The sequence below is a fragment of the Taurulus bubalis genome, assembly GCF_910589615.1.
Source record: "Taurulus bubalis genome assembly, chromosome: 8".
NCBI classification, from domain to species: domain Eukaryota; kingdom Metazoa; phylum Chordata; class Actinopteri; order Perciformes; family Cottidae; genus Taurulus; species Taurulus bubalis.
The window spans coordinates 19559882-19576053 of NC_136596.1; the positions used below are offsets into that span (position 1 = coordinate 19559882).

The window sequence follows — 16172 nt, forward strand, 5'->3', positions numbered from 1 at the left end:
TTTTTGCACATTGTTACATGAATATATGCACGTACACCTCACATTCCTTTCAACTTGAGATCTTTGCAGCAAAAAAACTAACAAAACAATACCTTTTAAAGCAGAAATAACAATATTTTAAAAAAAAATCTACACTCATGCAAAGGTTTTCGAAAGTGGTTTCAGAATTAAAGCTTCATGAATGTTTCCGAGAACAACAACACCTCCATGAGAAAAAGCAAAACAAACACTGTGGTTTATGTGCATTAGCATTTTAATTGGACAAAGCAAGAAAACATTGATTACAGTAGCAGAGTCATCAGTTCTCAGGGCTAACACCTTTCTGAACAAGGGTCTGAAAATGTCTGTAGGCACTGCCTAATTAAAAAGAGTATCTTGTCAGCTAAAAGAAACCAGCTCTATAAGGCAACAGGTCAAATGTAGGCCTCCCCATTTCTCTGGCAAAAAGAGCAAGTATAACTGTTGAATCCACTCAGATTTTTTGATATAAAATACTGGCGTTTCAATAGATATTTAAAAACCATCATAAGTGTCAAACATGTTCACCCTTTAACATTTAAATTGTTACATATTAAGTTTGCACAGCATGGCAATGCCGTTTTATCCCTGCATGGAAGAATCTTGTGTTGCACTGTGAAGTGTCACATTAAATAGTGCCACTCCGCTACGTTCAATGTTGGAGTTAACTGTCAAGTTATCAAAACAAAAAAGAAAAGCAAGCACCCACAGTTAACAGTAGCATTTTACTTACATTGTTTCAAATGAATTAATGGTTATTTACATGTGGCGAAAAGATTTGAGGCTGTCCGAAAGATATGAAGGAGAAATGGAATGCAAAAAGGAAAACGCTCTTGAAGTTTTTGTCCCAAGAAATTTGTCCCAAGTACAAGAGAGGAAAAAACTGTGCAATATTTATCTGCCCTTACAGAGAAACAGCAGTGGCAACAATCCCTGCAATTGATTTTAATCCAAGAGAAAATGAGAACAAATTAAACAGATTTCCATTTCTCAAATAATAACTGAAGTTCATAACTTAGCACGACTCAGACTAACAGTTTCTCAAAAAAAAAGAAACCTCTCGTAGCTGTCTGAGAGGAAAGATGTGAAAATGGAAGCAATTTGTAAAACCCCCAAAAAAAGTTTCTCCTTTACAGTTTTATACTCATTTACAGTTAACTTAAAAATGGTAAGAGCCCTGGCCCATAGCCAGTCTTGCCTACCACAAAGGGTGTAAATACCTGTGTGGGTGAAATCGCTCCTCCCTGGCTCCCATTATCTCAACCCCCCCCACCCATGAAATATCATTTACATCTCATATAGATGTCAACCTTCCCATTAGGTTCCTCATCCCAGTAAAAGTCTTAGTCCTGCCACAAATGGAGGCGGTGTTACACAGCCCCGCAGGGCACCTTACAGCCAATAAGAAGCTGATGGTTGAAAATACTCCCACCCTGTCCACTTATCAGTGTGTGGGGTATCCTGCGGCTCCCATACCGGGCTGGTTGGCTAGCATACTCCCATTCAATCCCTGTGTAGGCTCCATAACCCCACCGTTACTGATGGCGCTCATGCCAGTCCACCCAGCACTGGCCGGTAAGTGACTGCAAAAAACGAGGTAGAGGGAGAGAGAGAGAGAGAGGGGAGGGAGACAGAAAGACAAAATGCCAGCAGGTTAGAGGAGACAAGGCGAAAGGGAGCCAAAGGGTTTATATTAGAGCTACTAGAATCTGGACAGGCTAGAATGAGAACAAGAAGGCAAACAGAGTTATCAGAGGTTGTGAGGGTGAGGCAGGCTGGGCAGAAATCAAGCTAGCAAAAAAAATTAAATACAAATAAACAGAGTGGAGGGTTCTTTGGAGGAACCAAAGAAACATGTAATTTGATTAAATATGGGTGGACAAGCAGAGAAAGAGCACAGAAGCTAAGCGCTGCAAGCTAAATATTCCTTTTCAACCCTCCCCCCACTGCAGATAACAGCATGGCTCATTTTCGTTCCTCTTGCAACACTATGTTTGGCCGCAAAGTAAAAAAAAAAAAAACTTGAATTCTCACCTAACACACTGTATTTTAGGTCTCATGATTACTCTAATAAATCTATTTTCTAAGTTCAGTGTGGAGATAACAGCTTATTCAGAATAAAGCATCATCTTCAAATTTCAAGTCAAAAGAGGACTCGCCTCCTTCTGGAATTGTGCATTTACTGTACATTAGACGATCAAACACACAATCACTGCTTTCATTCCCTCACACCTTTGTACAGAGCCTATTTATACAGCTGGTCGCCAAGAATTTTAGACTGTCAACAACATATGGCCTCTCCTTTATTTTTCTTCGGTGCACAAAATGTCACTGCACATAGGCTGTCTAAATAAAAACAAAGTTTGATAACAACCTACAAAAGATATTTAACATGTCCTACCGACATTAATATACAGATCAAATCCTCAGATGTATGTAGAAATAGATCAATGAAATCAAAAGAAAAATGTAAAAATCTATGACATGAATGTAGACAAACAAAAACAACTGAACAGGCCTTGAAGAACACAGTCTTTACACCACAGTAGGCAATTGTACAGAAAGGGAAATTAATTCTTCAACATTATACCATCCCCAGGTGTAGACAACAAATGAAAACTTTGATCTGGGCTGTAAGCATTCATCTTGTTCAGTCACTTTAGTCAGTTATCTTTAAATGTATCGAAATTCAAGACATAAGCTTTGAGCTAGTTTAAGGCAGTTTTCTCACAATCCTTTTGGGAAAAGACTACAGTTTGAACTATAATGCGCTATAATTCAAGAAACATGTCGGAACAAAACCCTTCAGTTATTAAGAGGTAATAAGCAGGTATGACTGTAACATGATTAACAACAAAATTAAAGTTCAGATTGTTCTGTGTACGTGTGCTTATTTCTCAATCTTCGAGATGAGTAAGGGAGGGGCTGGCGAGGGGAAGAAACAGGTTGTGGGGTTCGGGGAGGGAGGTCACTGCTCCCTCTTGTGGCCAGAGCTGGCTTTCACTGCCCCGGTCTTGAAGGGGGACTCTGGTGGTGCTGGAGGCGGTGAAGGGGAGCCCTGTGCACACCGTGCTACTTACTTGAAGCCCTGCTGGTTCCAAGCCTGGCCGTAGACACCGTAGGTGGGGACCTGCCACCCATTCGGGACATACTGGCTGATCTGGGGCCCGTTGCCGTACCACTGGCCCCACTGGCCGTAGGGCTGGGCTGCCGCAGGGAAGCTCATCTTGTTCTGCTGTAGGAGTACGACAAGTTGGGTTTCAGACAGCAGTTAAGAAAATACGACCCAAAATCACGGAGATTCCGATTCATTACATGACCTCTGTTTGTTGACGTGTGTGTGGGAATATTTACTTTGACAAATGATTTACATGTCAGATTAATACAGTATTAGCAGACAACTGCCGCAATTATTACAAACTACTAGAGGTGTCTAGCATGAGGTCTTTGTGATCCAATGATGAATTTAAAAAAAGACCACTTGAGCCCGATTATGTTAGTCAGTGGGAGGAGCGTGCCACAATAAAATGGGGGAAAATATACATTAGTTTTATGTTAAAAATGAATGCCTTTTTTATCCCCGACTGATGTCCCATAGAAATGCATTTGAATAAACACAGCCTGCTTTGTGAAGCTCAGATCTTGCTTCAACATTACATTAAAAGGAACATTCTTTGTAAATTACTTATAATTATGTGGTTCAACACTTCCTGGGTTTCAAATAGACTGATATTAATAATACAGCCTCAGGATACACAGCATTAGGGCTGCAACAATGAATCGATAAAAATTGTTTATCAGAAGAGTTGGCAACGAATTTCATCATCGATTCGTTGTGTCGCGTGATTATTACGCCATTCAATAAGTCGCAGAGAAGAAAATAAAGAGCGGAGCAACTGGCCGGCCAGCGTTTCTGAGATTGGAGTGAGACACAGAGAAAAGCTGAGGTCGTGATTTTATCAATAGAACATCTTTGATGTGATGTGTCAAGTCTTGACCAATCAGCGTTAAGATGTCTACAGCGTCTTCATTTCCCTCAAACTTGTTTTTAATGGAAGCTAGTCAGCTTGCTATCACGTTAGCTAACGTGTTTGGGTTGTGTATTGTCGTTAAAGTTACTTTATGTTCCGTTACAGTTCAGTCTGCCGTAACCCCCCGGTCTGGTTCAGTTCACCAGTCACTCGTTAACGTTAAACCGGTACATCTGGCTGTACATCTGGCTGCAGGCCCAGATATTGATCAGATGATGTGAATGAAAGAGTTTAAGGAAGGTGCAGGTCAAAACAGACGTGAGAGGAGCAGTACAACTTCTCACTGTTTAATACATATTGATAAAGCAGGGTATGCTAAAAGCAGGCTCTGCTCCAAAGAGATCAATTACAGTAAAAAAGGGCTCAAATTTGGCAGATGTTAATTTTTTGTATTAACAGCTCAGGGATGTTCAAGGAGCAACCCGTTTGTGCACTTTCTGAAGATGTTTTGCACTGTCAGTTCTGTTTTTGAATAAAGGGTTGGAAATGAATGCTTGTTTTTTTTTATAGCCGATTCATTGAAAAAAAAAAAATCAACTGATTAATCTATTATTAACCCTCCCGTTGTCTTGGGGTCAAAATGACCCGTGTACGAGTGTATATGTATGTGTGTTGATGGGTCATTTTGACCCCAAGACAACGGGAGGGTTAAAATAATCGTTAGTTGCAGCCCTACGCAGCATCACTACCTTCCAGATGTCATCTTATGCTTGTGTTATTATGAGCCGCCAATAGGACAGCAACTAGTGGTTTTCTTTATACAACATGTACAGTACCTATATCTATGTGTCCTTACCTGGGGCAGAGGCATCTGCTGCATCGGGTTCATCATGTCCGGGGTCTCTTTACCCCAGTAGCATTTGACTATATGACCCTCTATTGAGGTGCCATTCACTGACACAATGGCATGGGCTGCTGACTCATGGGAGTTAAACCTGGACAAAAACAAAGGGAGAAAGAGACCAAGGACACGCTGTTTTCATAGATATTTACTTAGCAATGATGACCAAAGTTATTGAGCTTTGGGACCAGGGTGAATAATTATTAGATAGACAATGTAGACACTCGTGAATACATGCGGAACAATTAATTTGACAATTTAAGCATCTAACCAGTGACTGGGATTAATACTTCATCTAAACAATCAATAACCTTATTCCTGCAAACAGAAAACAAAATATGTGGATATATGCCATGCCACTTATATTATTAATAGCAGGTTTAGTTGTTCTTAAATCACAGTCCTAATAAACTAGAGCACTGAATGTTTTGTCTCCATCCTTGTCATACAATTCTCTCTCCCTGCATCCAAAGCTGCAGTCCTCGTTTAAACTTGTGCACCACACTTTGACCTTGCTTTAAAGAAAAGTAAATATAAAATGTCCACGTACCTCACAAACGAATAGCCTTTGTCTGGGAAAACTCTGATTTCCATGATTTGTCCAAAGGGAGAGAAAGTCTGTCTCATCAGTTGCTCTGAAGGTCAAACAGAAAGGTAACATTAGATATCATTTCTATGTGGATTGATTGTGAAAAAAAAAACATTTGCTGCATTAGAGACGTTGCATACGAACATCCTCAGGTGCGAGTCTATTGCCAATTTTAAATTAAATTCATAGGCCAGTCACAATTTTGCTGATGACACCACAGAGCTTTAGAAACGCTTGCGTTTATTATTTGACAATATTTTAGCTAACACAGGCATTACTTTATCTTTTCTTTATCAACAATTCCCCTGAAAAGACTGAAATCTCCAAAATCTACCAAGTATTGTTGCCAACTTATGTCTAAATGCAACAAAACTCAAAAACCCTTTGAAGAGAAATACTAACACATTGAGAAAACATTTCTTTCACTAGGATAAACATTCTGAAACAACCCTGTGGCTCCATTTTCAAATCTCTGGATTCAAAATACAGCATCTGAGCTTCTGGGATGCCAGTTTGAGTGGGATGCTGAGCGGGATACAGGATGCACGCACTGACGAGTTGTATATCGATGAGAGAATGTTTATTAAATAAAAGGAATACTAACTCAATTAATCAGCCGAATCAATTTATTCAAAGTGAAGATTTAGATTCTTTTTAGGATTTTTCTCATCAAATGTGACAGAGCGTCATTCAAAAACCTCAAAAGAAACCTTGAATGTAAGATCATAACACAGATCATACTTGTTAGTAGGAGCAATGTATTGTTGGTTATGAAAAATTATTAAAAATATGTATTTTTTTTAAAGATCAAGTAAGAACAGCCTCATTCTTTTAAGTGGTGCTCACTGGCATTTGTCAGCATTAGCAGCTTATTTGCCAATTTATTAAGGATATTTTAACCATTTTCTGTGCCTACTTCATACTACCACTGTGATTATCATTTAATCCTGATGGTAGTAATGGTACCATTAATAGTTTTCATTACCTGTCAGTCCTGTGCTGACTCCGCCACAATACACAGTGCAGTTACTTGGGCTGGACTGACTCACTACTTCATCGAAGGATAGGTGCTTGGAGTTACCTGCCAAAGGAGATAGAGACATTTCTACATTTAATACACAAATCCAACATCCTTTATAAACAAGCAAAACATGTGCAATTCTCATGACCACGCACTTTCATAGGTGGTCTTTGGGGCGGGGGGCTTTCTTGTGGCCCAGTTAGTTCGAATCTGTCTGCCTCCTAACCACTGACCACCCATCTGCTGAATGGCGTTCTCTGCGTCCTGGAACAGAAAGGGACCATTTAATCCATGCAGCTAGCGTCTAGTCACATAAAATCTAACACGCATCCCTTTAGAAGCACAGTGATGTTCAAAGATGTCCTGCATTTTTACAATAACAAGAGAGAAATGGCTGTTTTTGGAGCATGTTAAATGACAATTTTACACTATAAGCACCAATAACAGCAGAATTAACGTGACGTTGCAGTAAAGTCAACAAATTGGTCAGTCATGTCTCTGTACTAACCCATTTGTTGAAGAAAGACACAAAGCCATAGCCTTTAGATTTCCCTGTAGCCATATCTTTCACAACACGAGCATCTCTGTGGACAAACCCATCAGTAGTACATTAAAAACATGGAGCACAACACAGAGCCTGACAGAACCAAAAATTTAAAACAATAATGGTTTAGTCTCAGAAGCAAAAGTCTTTAAAAACTCATAAAATGTAATGACATCACCCTCTATGTATTTTAATACCCAATATTTCTTAATTTTTATAGTATGACGAACAGAGGATAATAACCCTTCCTGGCATTCTTTTCAGTCAATCGTTGATTTAAATCATCTTTGTCAATATATCCTGATACTTACGATATCCTGCCAAATGGACCGAAGGCAGCTTTGACGTCTTCTGTAGTTATTTCTGGGCTGAGGTCTCCAACGAAGACGTGAAAATGATCTATGGGGGAGACAGTTTAGATGTTACAATACACAATATAGTTCAAGCTTTCAAAACTTTTTTCCAATATTGTGACTTTTGTTAAGGATATGTAAGCATACATGCAATCAAAATATTTTCCTTGATTGTTGATGTTTTCAAATTCATTAAGATTACTTGGACTTAAAATTATTTAGAGCATTTTATAAAATAATAATGTTTTGTTTTATAACTATTGAATCACTTCCTTTGATAAAAGAAAAATAGTTAAATGTTTTGATACATCAAATTAATTGATATAACAAAAAAAGGTTTTCATAGGGCCCGATATTAAGAATTATTATCCCCACTGAAGCACTCGTACTTACTACTTGTGTCTTTTTTCTGGCTGGTTGGCGTCGTGGCCCAGTTGACTTTGACCTCCTGCGGATAGGGGAGAAAGAACAGGCCAGGTGGGGTATGTTTACATCACTTACATTAAAATCTGGTTATCTCCACTATAAGAGTATATGATTTAAAAGCCGACTTCAAAGTATTTTAAATGCAAAAAAATCTACTTTAATAATAGACTTTATTTAATGAGATATGGTGCGTTATCACTAGTCGTGTAACGGACCACTGTCTATCTGTACGGACCGCCCCTCACGGATCGGCACACATGTGAACCGCGGATTAATTACACAGTTTAACGTTAACCATCACAGTGTGAAATAAAGTTTTACAGACGATCGTCATTCACCAATTTTCAGTAAAATATGCGACCAGGACATTGGCATATTATCTCTGATAATATTACATTACAAACAATCCGTATTGATCGGCATTTAAAATTGGCGGAAAAAAAAAACCTGATTAGGGATCTGTAAGTTATGTTGGCTCGCTTTTTTCTTTTGCGTTGATCCGATTTGTGATCCGAACCGTGAGTTTTATGATCCGTTGCACCACTACTTATCACTCACTTTTAAAGACAAGAAAATTAATCTCGTATCGAATCTTCTAACAGAAATTAATCTGCAACTGGCCTACTGCAAATATTTTCTGTTAGAAGACTTGATACAAGATTCATTTTCTTAAATCGATGCGGAACAATCTTAGTTAAACAAAAAACCATGATATGATACGAAGGCGGTATTGATTTAATGTTGAAACACCATAATGGGAGGCATAAGCCAACAACAACAAACGCAGATGTTAGTTACAAATCTCTTCTACCGTGGTCGGCAATGAAACACACCTCTTTTAGGGTGGTTGCTTAGTTCAGCAATGTAGGGCTGGACCTAATCCATTAATCGAACAATCATTTTTTGTATGCATTAGTATAATAATTCTAAAGTAACGTAAAATGTAATGTTAGTTTAAGCCATTTTCTTACTCATAAATGTCTGTTAACGTAAACAGAACGGGGATGGTTTCGCTTTCTGAAGGGTTCTGCAGAGCAGTTGTACGGCTGTGTTAAGACATTTCCAGTTTGAAGAGTTTACAGAGCACCACATTGTTGGGTCTCCGTCTACAATAATACCACACTTTAGAGGATTGTGGGTGATGTTTTTTAACTGCAGCTTGTCATATGGGGGGAATGCATTCCTTTATACGACGTGCCAATGCGCGTTATACAAGTTGACATATTTTGTCAACGAACTGCCCATAGCGCAGTAATTTAATTTCCCAGTTTTATGTCATCGGACTTAATCCAGAAACTCAGCTCATTATTAAGCCATCCAGCATCACTTTTTAATTTTGCTGATTAAAATGTTAATGGTTTGCTTTATTGTTCCATCTAAATAACTCTACATTATCCGGCTCCTACAAGACATTATATTTTGCTATCTTTCCAATGCAACTTACATGGTCTTGAAGACTAACAGATGGTACGGCACTGCCTCGTTTAATGGATCGATCCCTGAATTAGTCTTTTTCTTGCAATACCTTACTTTGCTTTAAAGCACTCACGCCACACAATGATGACATTCCTCCGGATCAAACACCACAGCGTCGTATATTTTAAGAGGTCCTATTTAAACCAATTTTACAAACAGAGATAGCTTTCTGGCAGTAGCGATGCTCTGAAATGTTCAAGATTTGATTTAGACCCTTGCCCCAGCAGCTTCCCCTTCACAGTTAGAAAACTAATCTAATCTACGGCCGGGTACTGGAAATATCAAATCAAACGAATCCATCTAATTAATGGAATATAAATGCTGGCAGTCGACTAGTTGTTTTATTATTTCGAAGGCACACAACCGAAATGCCCCATACTCAAAGCCCGCCCGCCCGTCCTCACTCACCCTGTAGACACGATAGCTTACCTTACCCATTATTTTCCTTCCATTCATGGCTGCCAGTGAGGCAGCAGCATGCCTGTGGTCATAGAACTCCACAAAGCAGTATGGATCATTTCCAGCCGTCTGTCAATGGGAAAACAAGAATCATATTAAATCCACAGCAAGGGGGACAGTTAAATAACTGCAGATAACAAAAGTCACTCGTTGTAGTTTGGAGTCTCAGGCCTGATAGAACAAACTTGGAAAACAAAATCAATAACATGCACATATGGAGATGGTGACCCTCACAAGCAGCACCAGCACCTTTCAGGCCACTGTTGAAAGCCATTTTCTATAGTAAAACAATACACACCAGAGAGGATAACACTCACATCAACTATCATTTTACAGCTCTTGCAAGGTCCTATCTGTGTGAAGACTTGCAGAATGAGGGGCTCGGTGACATCCCTGGACAGATTCCCCACATACCTGCAAACAAGGAGAGAGACGGGGGGAATTGAGTCTTTGTCAAACAGGAAGTAGCATGCAAACAAAGGCTAGTTAACCGGGCTAGCTACAACCCACAACAAATCCTTTAATTAACATAAAAACAAGGACGGGGGACTACATATTGCTTGGGGTGGTCTCAATTTCACGCAGACAACTAGAGTACGGCCGGTCTCACAGGAGCCGTCTCCCCGAGCGTTGACGTGGCTCGTCTGCCAGCTAGCTAAAGATAAAGCTAGCTAAGTTCATGAGGGCCTCATGCTCGGTGGCAACACACGGCTGTAAAATTACATCCACTCCGCGTTGGGTCTGGCTATCACCTGGCTGTTGGTAATAAAACACGATTATCAGAGTGCATAAATATATCGTACAATTAAAAAAAAAAGCGTGTACATTTCAAGGGAAGTAACCGGCTAGCTGCGGTAACTAGCATTAGCTCGCCACTCAGTTTCATTTTCAGGCGAGTTGCGGTTCCGTCTATTTATACGACTAAATCAAACAGAACTTCACGTTAAAAAGAAAACAAATACAATATGTGAACAGTATTTACAAACGATGCTTTTTGCCCACGCGCCACGATCAAACATGTATTAAATGTTGATTATCTGACGGAATTACAGGGTTTTACAGTTTTCAATTGAAACAACAGCGTGGAAACATCTCGGGTAGCTATACCGAGCCCTTTCCTTTCCAGGACATAGACGGCGCCGCTGTTACTCACAAGGTTCTGGGTTGATCGTCCTCCATTATCAAGGTTTAGCGGTCGCGTCCTGAGAGCTCTTTAATCCAATGACATACAAATGGTTTGTGCTGAACTTGAGCAACCGGGAACGTAAAGGCTATATCTACTATTTAATGATAAATCGGCGGCCGATTCTGCTCTCGCACACACCGCAGACAGCCTCAGTCTGATGCAAACAATAGGAAGTTGAAGATGGCGGAGGAGCGGCGTCAGCAGCGTCAACCTGCGCGCTGAAATGAAGCCAAAATCAGGCGCTCTTTCTCCCACACACAAAGATGTGCCTCTACATTTTTATTATGACATGAGCTACGAAACAAAGCACGTTTTTTGGAGCTTTGCGTAACAGTGGAGAGTACATTTCTCCACTCGCCTATCTGTGGTCGTAAGCTTAATCGCAAGTGATGCAAAAACGTTTACAGAAATTAACACTGGAAACATCTGTGAAACGCACGCGCTGGTAACCCAACGGGTGACACAATAATGTGTGAGATGGTTAATTATAACGGGACTTATTTTCTACAGTTTATCAACTAGCTAACTTTGGTATTTTAGGATTTTATCTTTCAACAGTAGTTGCTAAAGCAAAAACAAAAATACGTGCGCCGCCCGGGAATCGAACCCGGGTCGCAAGAATGGGAATCTTGCATGATACCACTACACCAGCGGCGCCGTCTATACCTGGATGGGGACATATTAAAACACATCTATTAAGTAATATTAGACAATAGAAATGGATTATTCAGGAGGCAGAAGTAGGAAAAAAGTCAATTACTGTGGTATCCATCATTATCAATATAAAATAAAGAGTAAATCATATATCATATATTATAATTAGTATAAAACAGCGCAAGAAATTAAACAACCCTTCAAATAAAACATTGATTCAACTGACAAACGTTCAATGAACGTGAAGATTATTTAAAAATTCAAACATTTTACAGAGAAAGAGAGCACAAGAAGGCTTGCTTGACATAGCAAAGTATTAATGCATAACCAATACAAGTATGAACGCATAACCAATTAAAGTAACGCTAACAGTTTTAGCAAATGTTGCAGAATCAAGAGGCGAAATGCGTGTGATAAAAATAAATGCACCATCTATGATTCTCAAACGAACGGGGGCAGCATTGCTGAGTCTATACCGTAAAAAGAAGAAGAAGAAGAAGACAAGAAGGCAGTCTTGCCATCGCACTCGAAGAAGAAGAAGAGCCCGATTTTGTGGGAAACATGGCCTCCCCTGCTGGTTGTGAGCATTATGTACGCAGCTGCTTATTGAAAGTGAGTTAACTTTTTTAAAATGTATTGTATGTATTCGTCCCAGATGCATATCAATGTTGAATATGCCTCACTGTCACTCTGCTGACACGGACAGTGCTACTGTATAGCTCTGGTAACAACCACTCACAGCTAACCTAGCTAACGTTAGGTTAGCTAGCTAACTTACATTAACTCAGTTACTAAAACACCAGCCGGTGTTGTAACACAGAAACTTGATGGTTATAACAGATGCGTGTATCTGTGTTTATGTTAGCCGAATACAATTATGGAAATGTTTAGTGAGTAAACTGATGTCATTACTTATTTTAAACAAATATATCGATTTTTCTATTAAGCTAACTTCTTGTCTTGTTTCAGCAGATATCATTTATTGTTGAGCTGTGATCTGACTATTTCACAGCCTCTGCATCGGCCCATTCACAGTGTGATCACATGTTTCTATGCACCGCAGGCACCTTGCTGTGGTAAACTGTATGTGTGTCGGCTGTGCCATGATGCGGAGGAGAACCACCAGATGGATAGATTCAAAGTCATTGAGGTGCAGTGCTCCATTTGTCAGACAATGCAGCAGGTAACTGAGAACACCTGCAGCTGATATGTTTCAACTCCAATGTCAGCTGTACCACTAAGTGATCTTAAAGTCCACTTGTTTCCCTTTTGTTTTAATGTTGTTTTTGTGTATGCAGTGGTTAAATCCCATCAAGAAAAAAAGAATGGTACAAACTAAAGATGTTACTCTTGTAGGCACAGCAGACTTGCCAGCAGTGTCATGAGCAGTTTGGGGAGTATTACTGTGACATTTGCCACTTGTTCGATAAGGATAAGAAGCAGTACCACTGTCAGGCCTGTGGAATATGCAGGTGAGCAACAGTAGAGTTTATATATCTTAAATACTTGTCATAAGAACTGGTCTTAAATACATGCTTTTTTTAATGACTATAGCCTAAATAGAAGACTGGATGGTCTGATAATTATAGCCTAGATATAACATTAAATGTAATATAAAGGGATAGCTTACATTCTGATTTTTTTAACTGATGAGAGGAAAAAAAAACAAAGGTCTGTTAACTCAGCCGGAATGCATAATTTGGTTTCATTTATTAATAATGAGACCTATGTGTATGTTTTCTGGAAGACATACGTAAAATAAAGGTGCCATTTATCAAATTGATATGTCTTTGAAATAGCTGGTTTACCTATTTCAGATACTATAAGGTGATGTGGAAATCTGCCATACTACTAAATATGTGGATATTTCATGTCGTCAGTTGTGATGTCATGTTACAAGTCATTCATACATGAGGTAATTGTCATCCGTAGCAGTGACGTTGTGCTTTAACCCTGACAGGATTGGGCCCAAGGAGAAGTATTTCCATTGTGAGAAATGCAATCTGTGTTTAGCTCAGGATCTGCAGGGAAACCACAAGGTGATTATTAGCCTGTGCCTGTTTCTGAACCACACACACATCATCTGCATTCTGTGTGATGAGCAAACGAGTGTCCTCACTCATTCACGATTATCTTTTATCTTTCAGTGTGTTGAAAATGTTTCGAGGCAGAACTGCCCAGTGTGTATGGAGGTAAAAAAAACATATTTGACGACAAGCTGTTTATTCTTTTTTTTTTTAATGCGTTATATTACTTTCTCTCGTATTTTACATGATTTTCTCTTTTATGCGCAGGATATTCACACGTCCAGAATTGGTGCTCACGTTCTTCCATGCGGCCATCTTTTACACAAGTATGACTACTATTAGCTCAGTGTTGTCAGATTGAATTGTGCAATTTTGGCTGTTTGTATATATCCCAATTTACTGTACACCACAGGAAAAAAATTAATGTATGACATTGGCCAGACGAATTTCGTTACAGATTGAATAACCTATATACTACATTATAAAATATATCATGATATCTGTAAAACACAAATAGAAATATGATTGAATTACAAAGATAATCAAATATTGTAAATAATGTAGACCAATACATCTAAATATTATATTTTCCATCCCTTCATTATCGTTAAATAGATGTATTATTTATTTAGTAATAATAGTTCAGGAGGTGTTCTGTAATAAAGCTAACAATTAACGTGTTTGTTTACATTCTCTGCAGGACCTGCTTTGATGACATGGTCAGAACAGGGTAGGTCTAATAATTCCTTTTTCCTGGTTAGTCAAGACTACAAGTAAAATACGGTCTTGTTTCATGTTAATGTGTTATTTATTTGTCAAAAAAACATTTCATGCATTTTCTTTTGTTTTAGAGCGTATCGCTGTCCCCTGTGCATGCACTCTGCCTGGGACATGGAGGACCACTGGGATCAGATAGACAAAGAGATTTCCCATTCACCGATGCCCACTGAATACCAGGGTGCAACTGTCAAAGTAAGACTTCAGAAATACTATAACATTTGCATTTTATAATATTACATTTTTTACATAACATCCCCAATTTTTTCATTTCATTAAATCCAATTTGAACAATTTAATAGATGGGACTTTGTAATTGTTGCGATTAATCTGTGTGTGTGTGTGTGTGTGTGTGTGTGTGTGTACACACACACACATACATGGAATTTAACTCCGGTTACACATTGCTCTCGTCGTACATATGATATACAATAAACAAGATCAATATAAAAAAAGACATTAGAGACAACCGAGTAGTCATAGCAGTCATCCACTTAGTTATCTTTTTACGTAATCCATTACCTTTTGTTTTTCCTCACTATAGATTATATGTAACGATTGCCAAGCCCACTGCACAGTGCCTTTCCACGTGCTGGGGATGAAGTGCAGCGACTGTGGCTCCTACAACACTGCACAGGACGGGGGACTCATCCAGCAGCCTCAGCAGCAGCAGCAGGAGGAGGAAGAGGAGGAGGAGCAGCAGCAGCAGGACACTGAGGAGATTGAGGCAGAAATAGACACCGAGCCAGAGCAGCAAGATCAACCTCAGTCGCCCACGGCAGATTAATATTTGACATTTGTACTTTAGACGTTTGGCTGGTGCACTTACTTTTACTAACTTACATTGAGTGTGACAGTTAACTGAGCCAATATTCCTAGATTATACGTGTTACAAAAACAATCCAGTTCTGCAGTATCCGACCAATCGTGATTGTTTTCTGCCTCGTCTGTTGATCCCCAAATGATTGAGCGTTTTCCTGTTTTTCTTTCATACCTATCATGTTATCTTGTTTAAATCAGTTCTGTTATCAAAAACTGAAGTATAACAAGAAATATTTGAAATAATTTTCTTTTGAAGAGGTAAACACTTCAATAGTGAATGTAAATATACCTGAAATAAATAAAAAATGCTTGTTGGTCCTTTTAACCAGCTCATTTTCAAAAGCCAGCGCAAAAAGATGACAGTATGGTCTCTGGCATTGGAACTATGTTCCAAGTCTTGCCCATTTGTTAAGATAATGGACATACTTCCAACTGCAAATCAACTATTGGGTATTTCCTTCTCATAACCAGACCTTTGAATCTGCCCACTGCGCTGAGTTAGTCTGGAAACAGTAACGAGTTGACAGTTCTGTCTGATATCAGGCTATACATACAATACTGTAATCTCTAGTATGGCTGCTGTGACATGAAGGTCTTTTATTCCGGTACCATTTGCTTTTTGAGTTTTTGTTGCCTGCTTGGTTGACTTTGATAATGACAGTAATGAAAACTCAAACATGATTTTACTGGGCTACTATTAGAGAGAATATGTAATCACATTTTAATTTTCAGCTGTTAATATGAATTCAGTTTCAATTGGGTTTGTGTAGCAGTCAGGTAAAACATCACCACCGATAAAGGACATGTGAAATGAAAGTGAAAGCAAAGTATATATATATATATATATATATATATATATATATATATATATATATATATACGTACGTATATATATATAAGTACGTATATATATATACGTACTTACGTATATATATATATATATATATA

The 16172-nt window shown here is 38.8% G+C and overlaps 2 protein-coding genes across 3 annotated transcripts; one reads left to right on the forward strand and one right to left on the reverse strand.

Moving 5' to 3' along the window:
- Window positions 1–241: 241 nt before the first annotated feature.
- LOC306740465 (cytotoxic granule associated RNA binding protein TIA1-like) lies at window positions 242–10960 on the reverse strand. Of its 2 annotated transcripts, none has more exons than XM_079222621.1 (12): window positions 10912–10960; window positions 10076–10172; window positions 9729–9827; window positions 7791–7845; window positions 7356–7443; window positions 7009–7084; window positions 6656–6764; window positions 6465–6560; window positions 5441–5525; window positions 4846–4984; window positions 3099–3253; window positions 242–1601 (listed from the first exon to the last, which is right to left on the reverse strand). In XM_079222621.1, exons 1-12 carry the CDS (start codon window positions 10935–10937, stop codon window positions 1463–1465), a joined length of 1164 nt encoding a protein of 387 aa, XP_079078747.1. In that variant the 5' UTR covers window positions 10938–10960; the 3' UTR covers window positions 242–1462. The 2 variants fall into 2 exon arrangements, with proteins under 2 accessions (XP_079078747.1, XP_079078748.1); XM_079222622.1 differs by having other exon boundaries at window positions 7773–7845.
- Window positions 10961–12129: 1169 nt separating this feature from the next.
- Window positions 12130–15512, forward strand: rchy1 (ring finger and CHY zinc finger domain containing 1). Its single transcript, XM_079222072.1, has 9 exons — window positions 12130–12210; window positions 12662–12781; window positions 12955–13070; window positions 13559–13637; window positions 13746–13790; window positions 13893–13951; window positions 14326–14355; window positions 14477–14597; window positions 14947–15512. The coding sequence occupies exons 1-9, from the start codon at window positions 12160–12162 to the stop codon at window positions 15187–15189; spliced, it is 864 nt and encodes a 287-aa protein (XP_079078198.1). The 5' UTR covers window positions 12130–12159; the 3' UTR covers window positions 15190–15512.
- The last annotated feature ends 660 nt before the right edge of the window (window positions 15513–16172 follow it).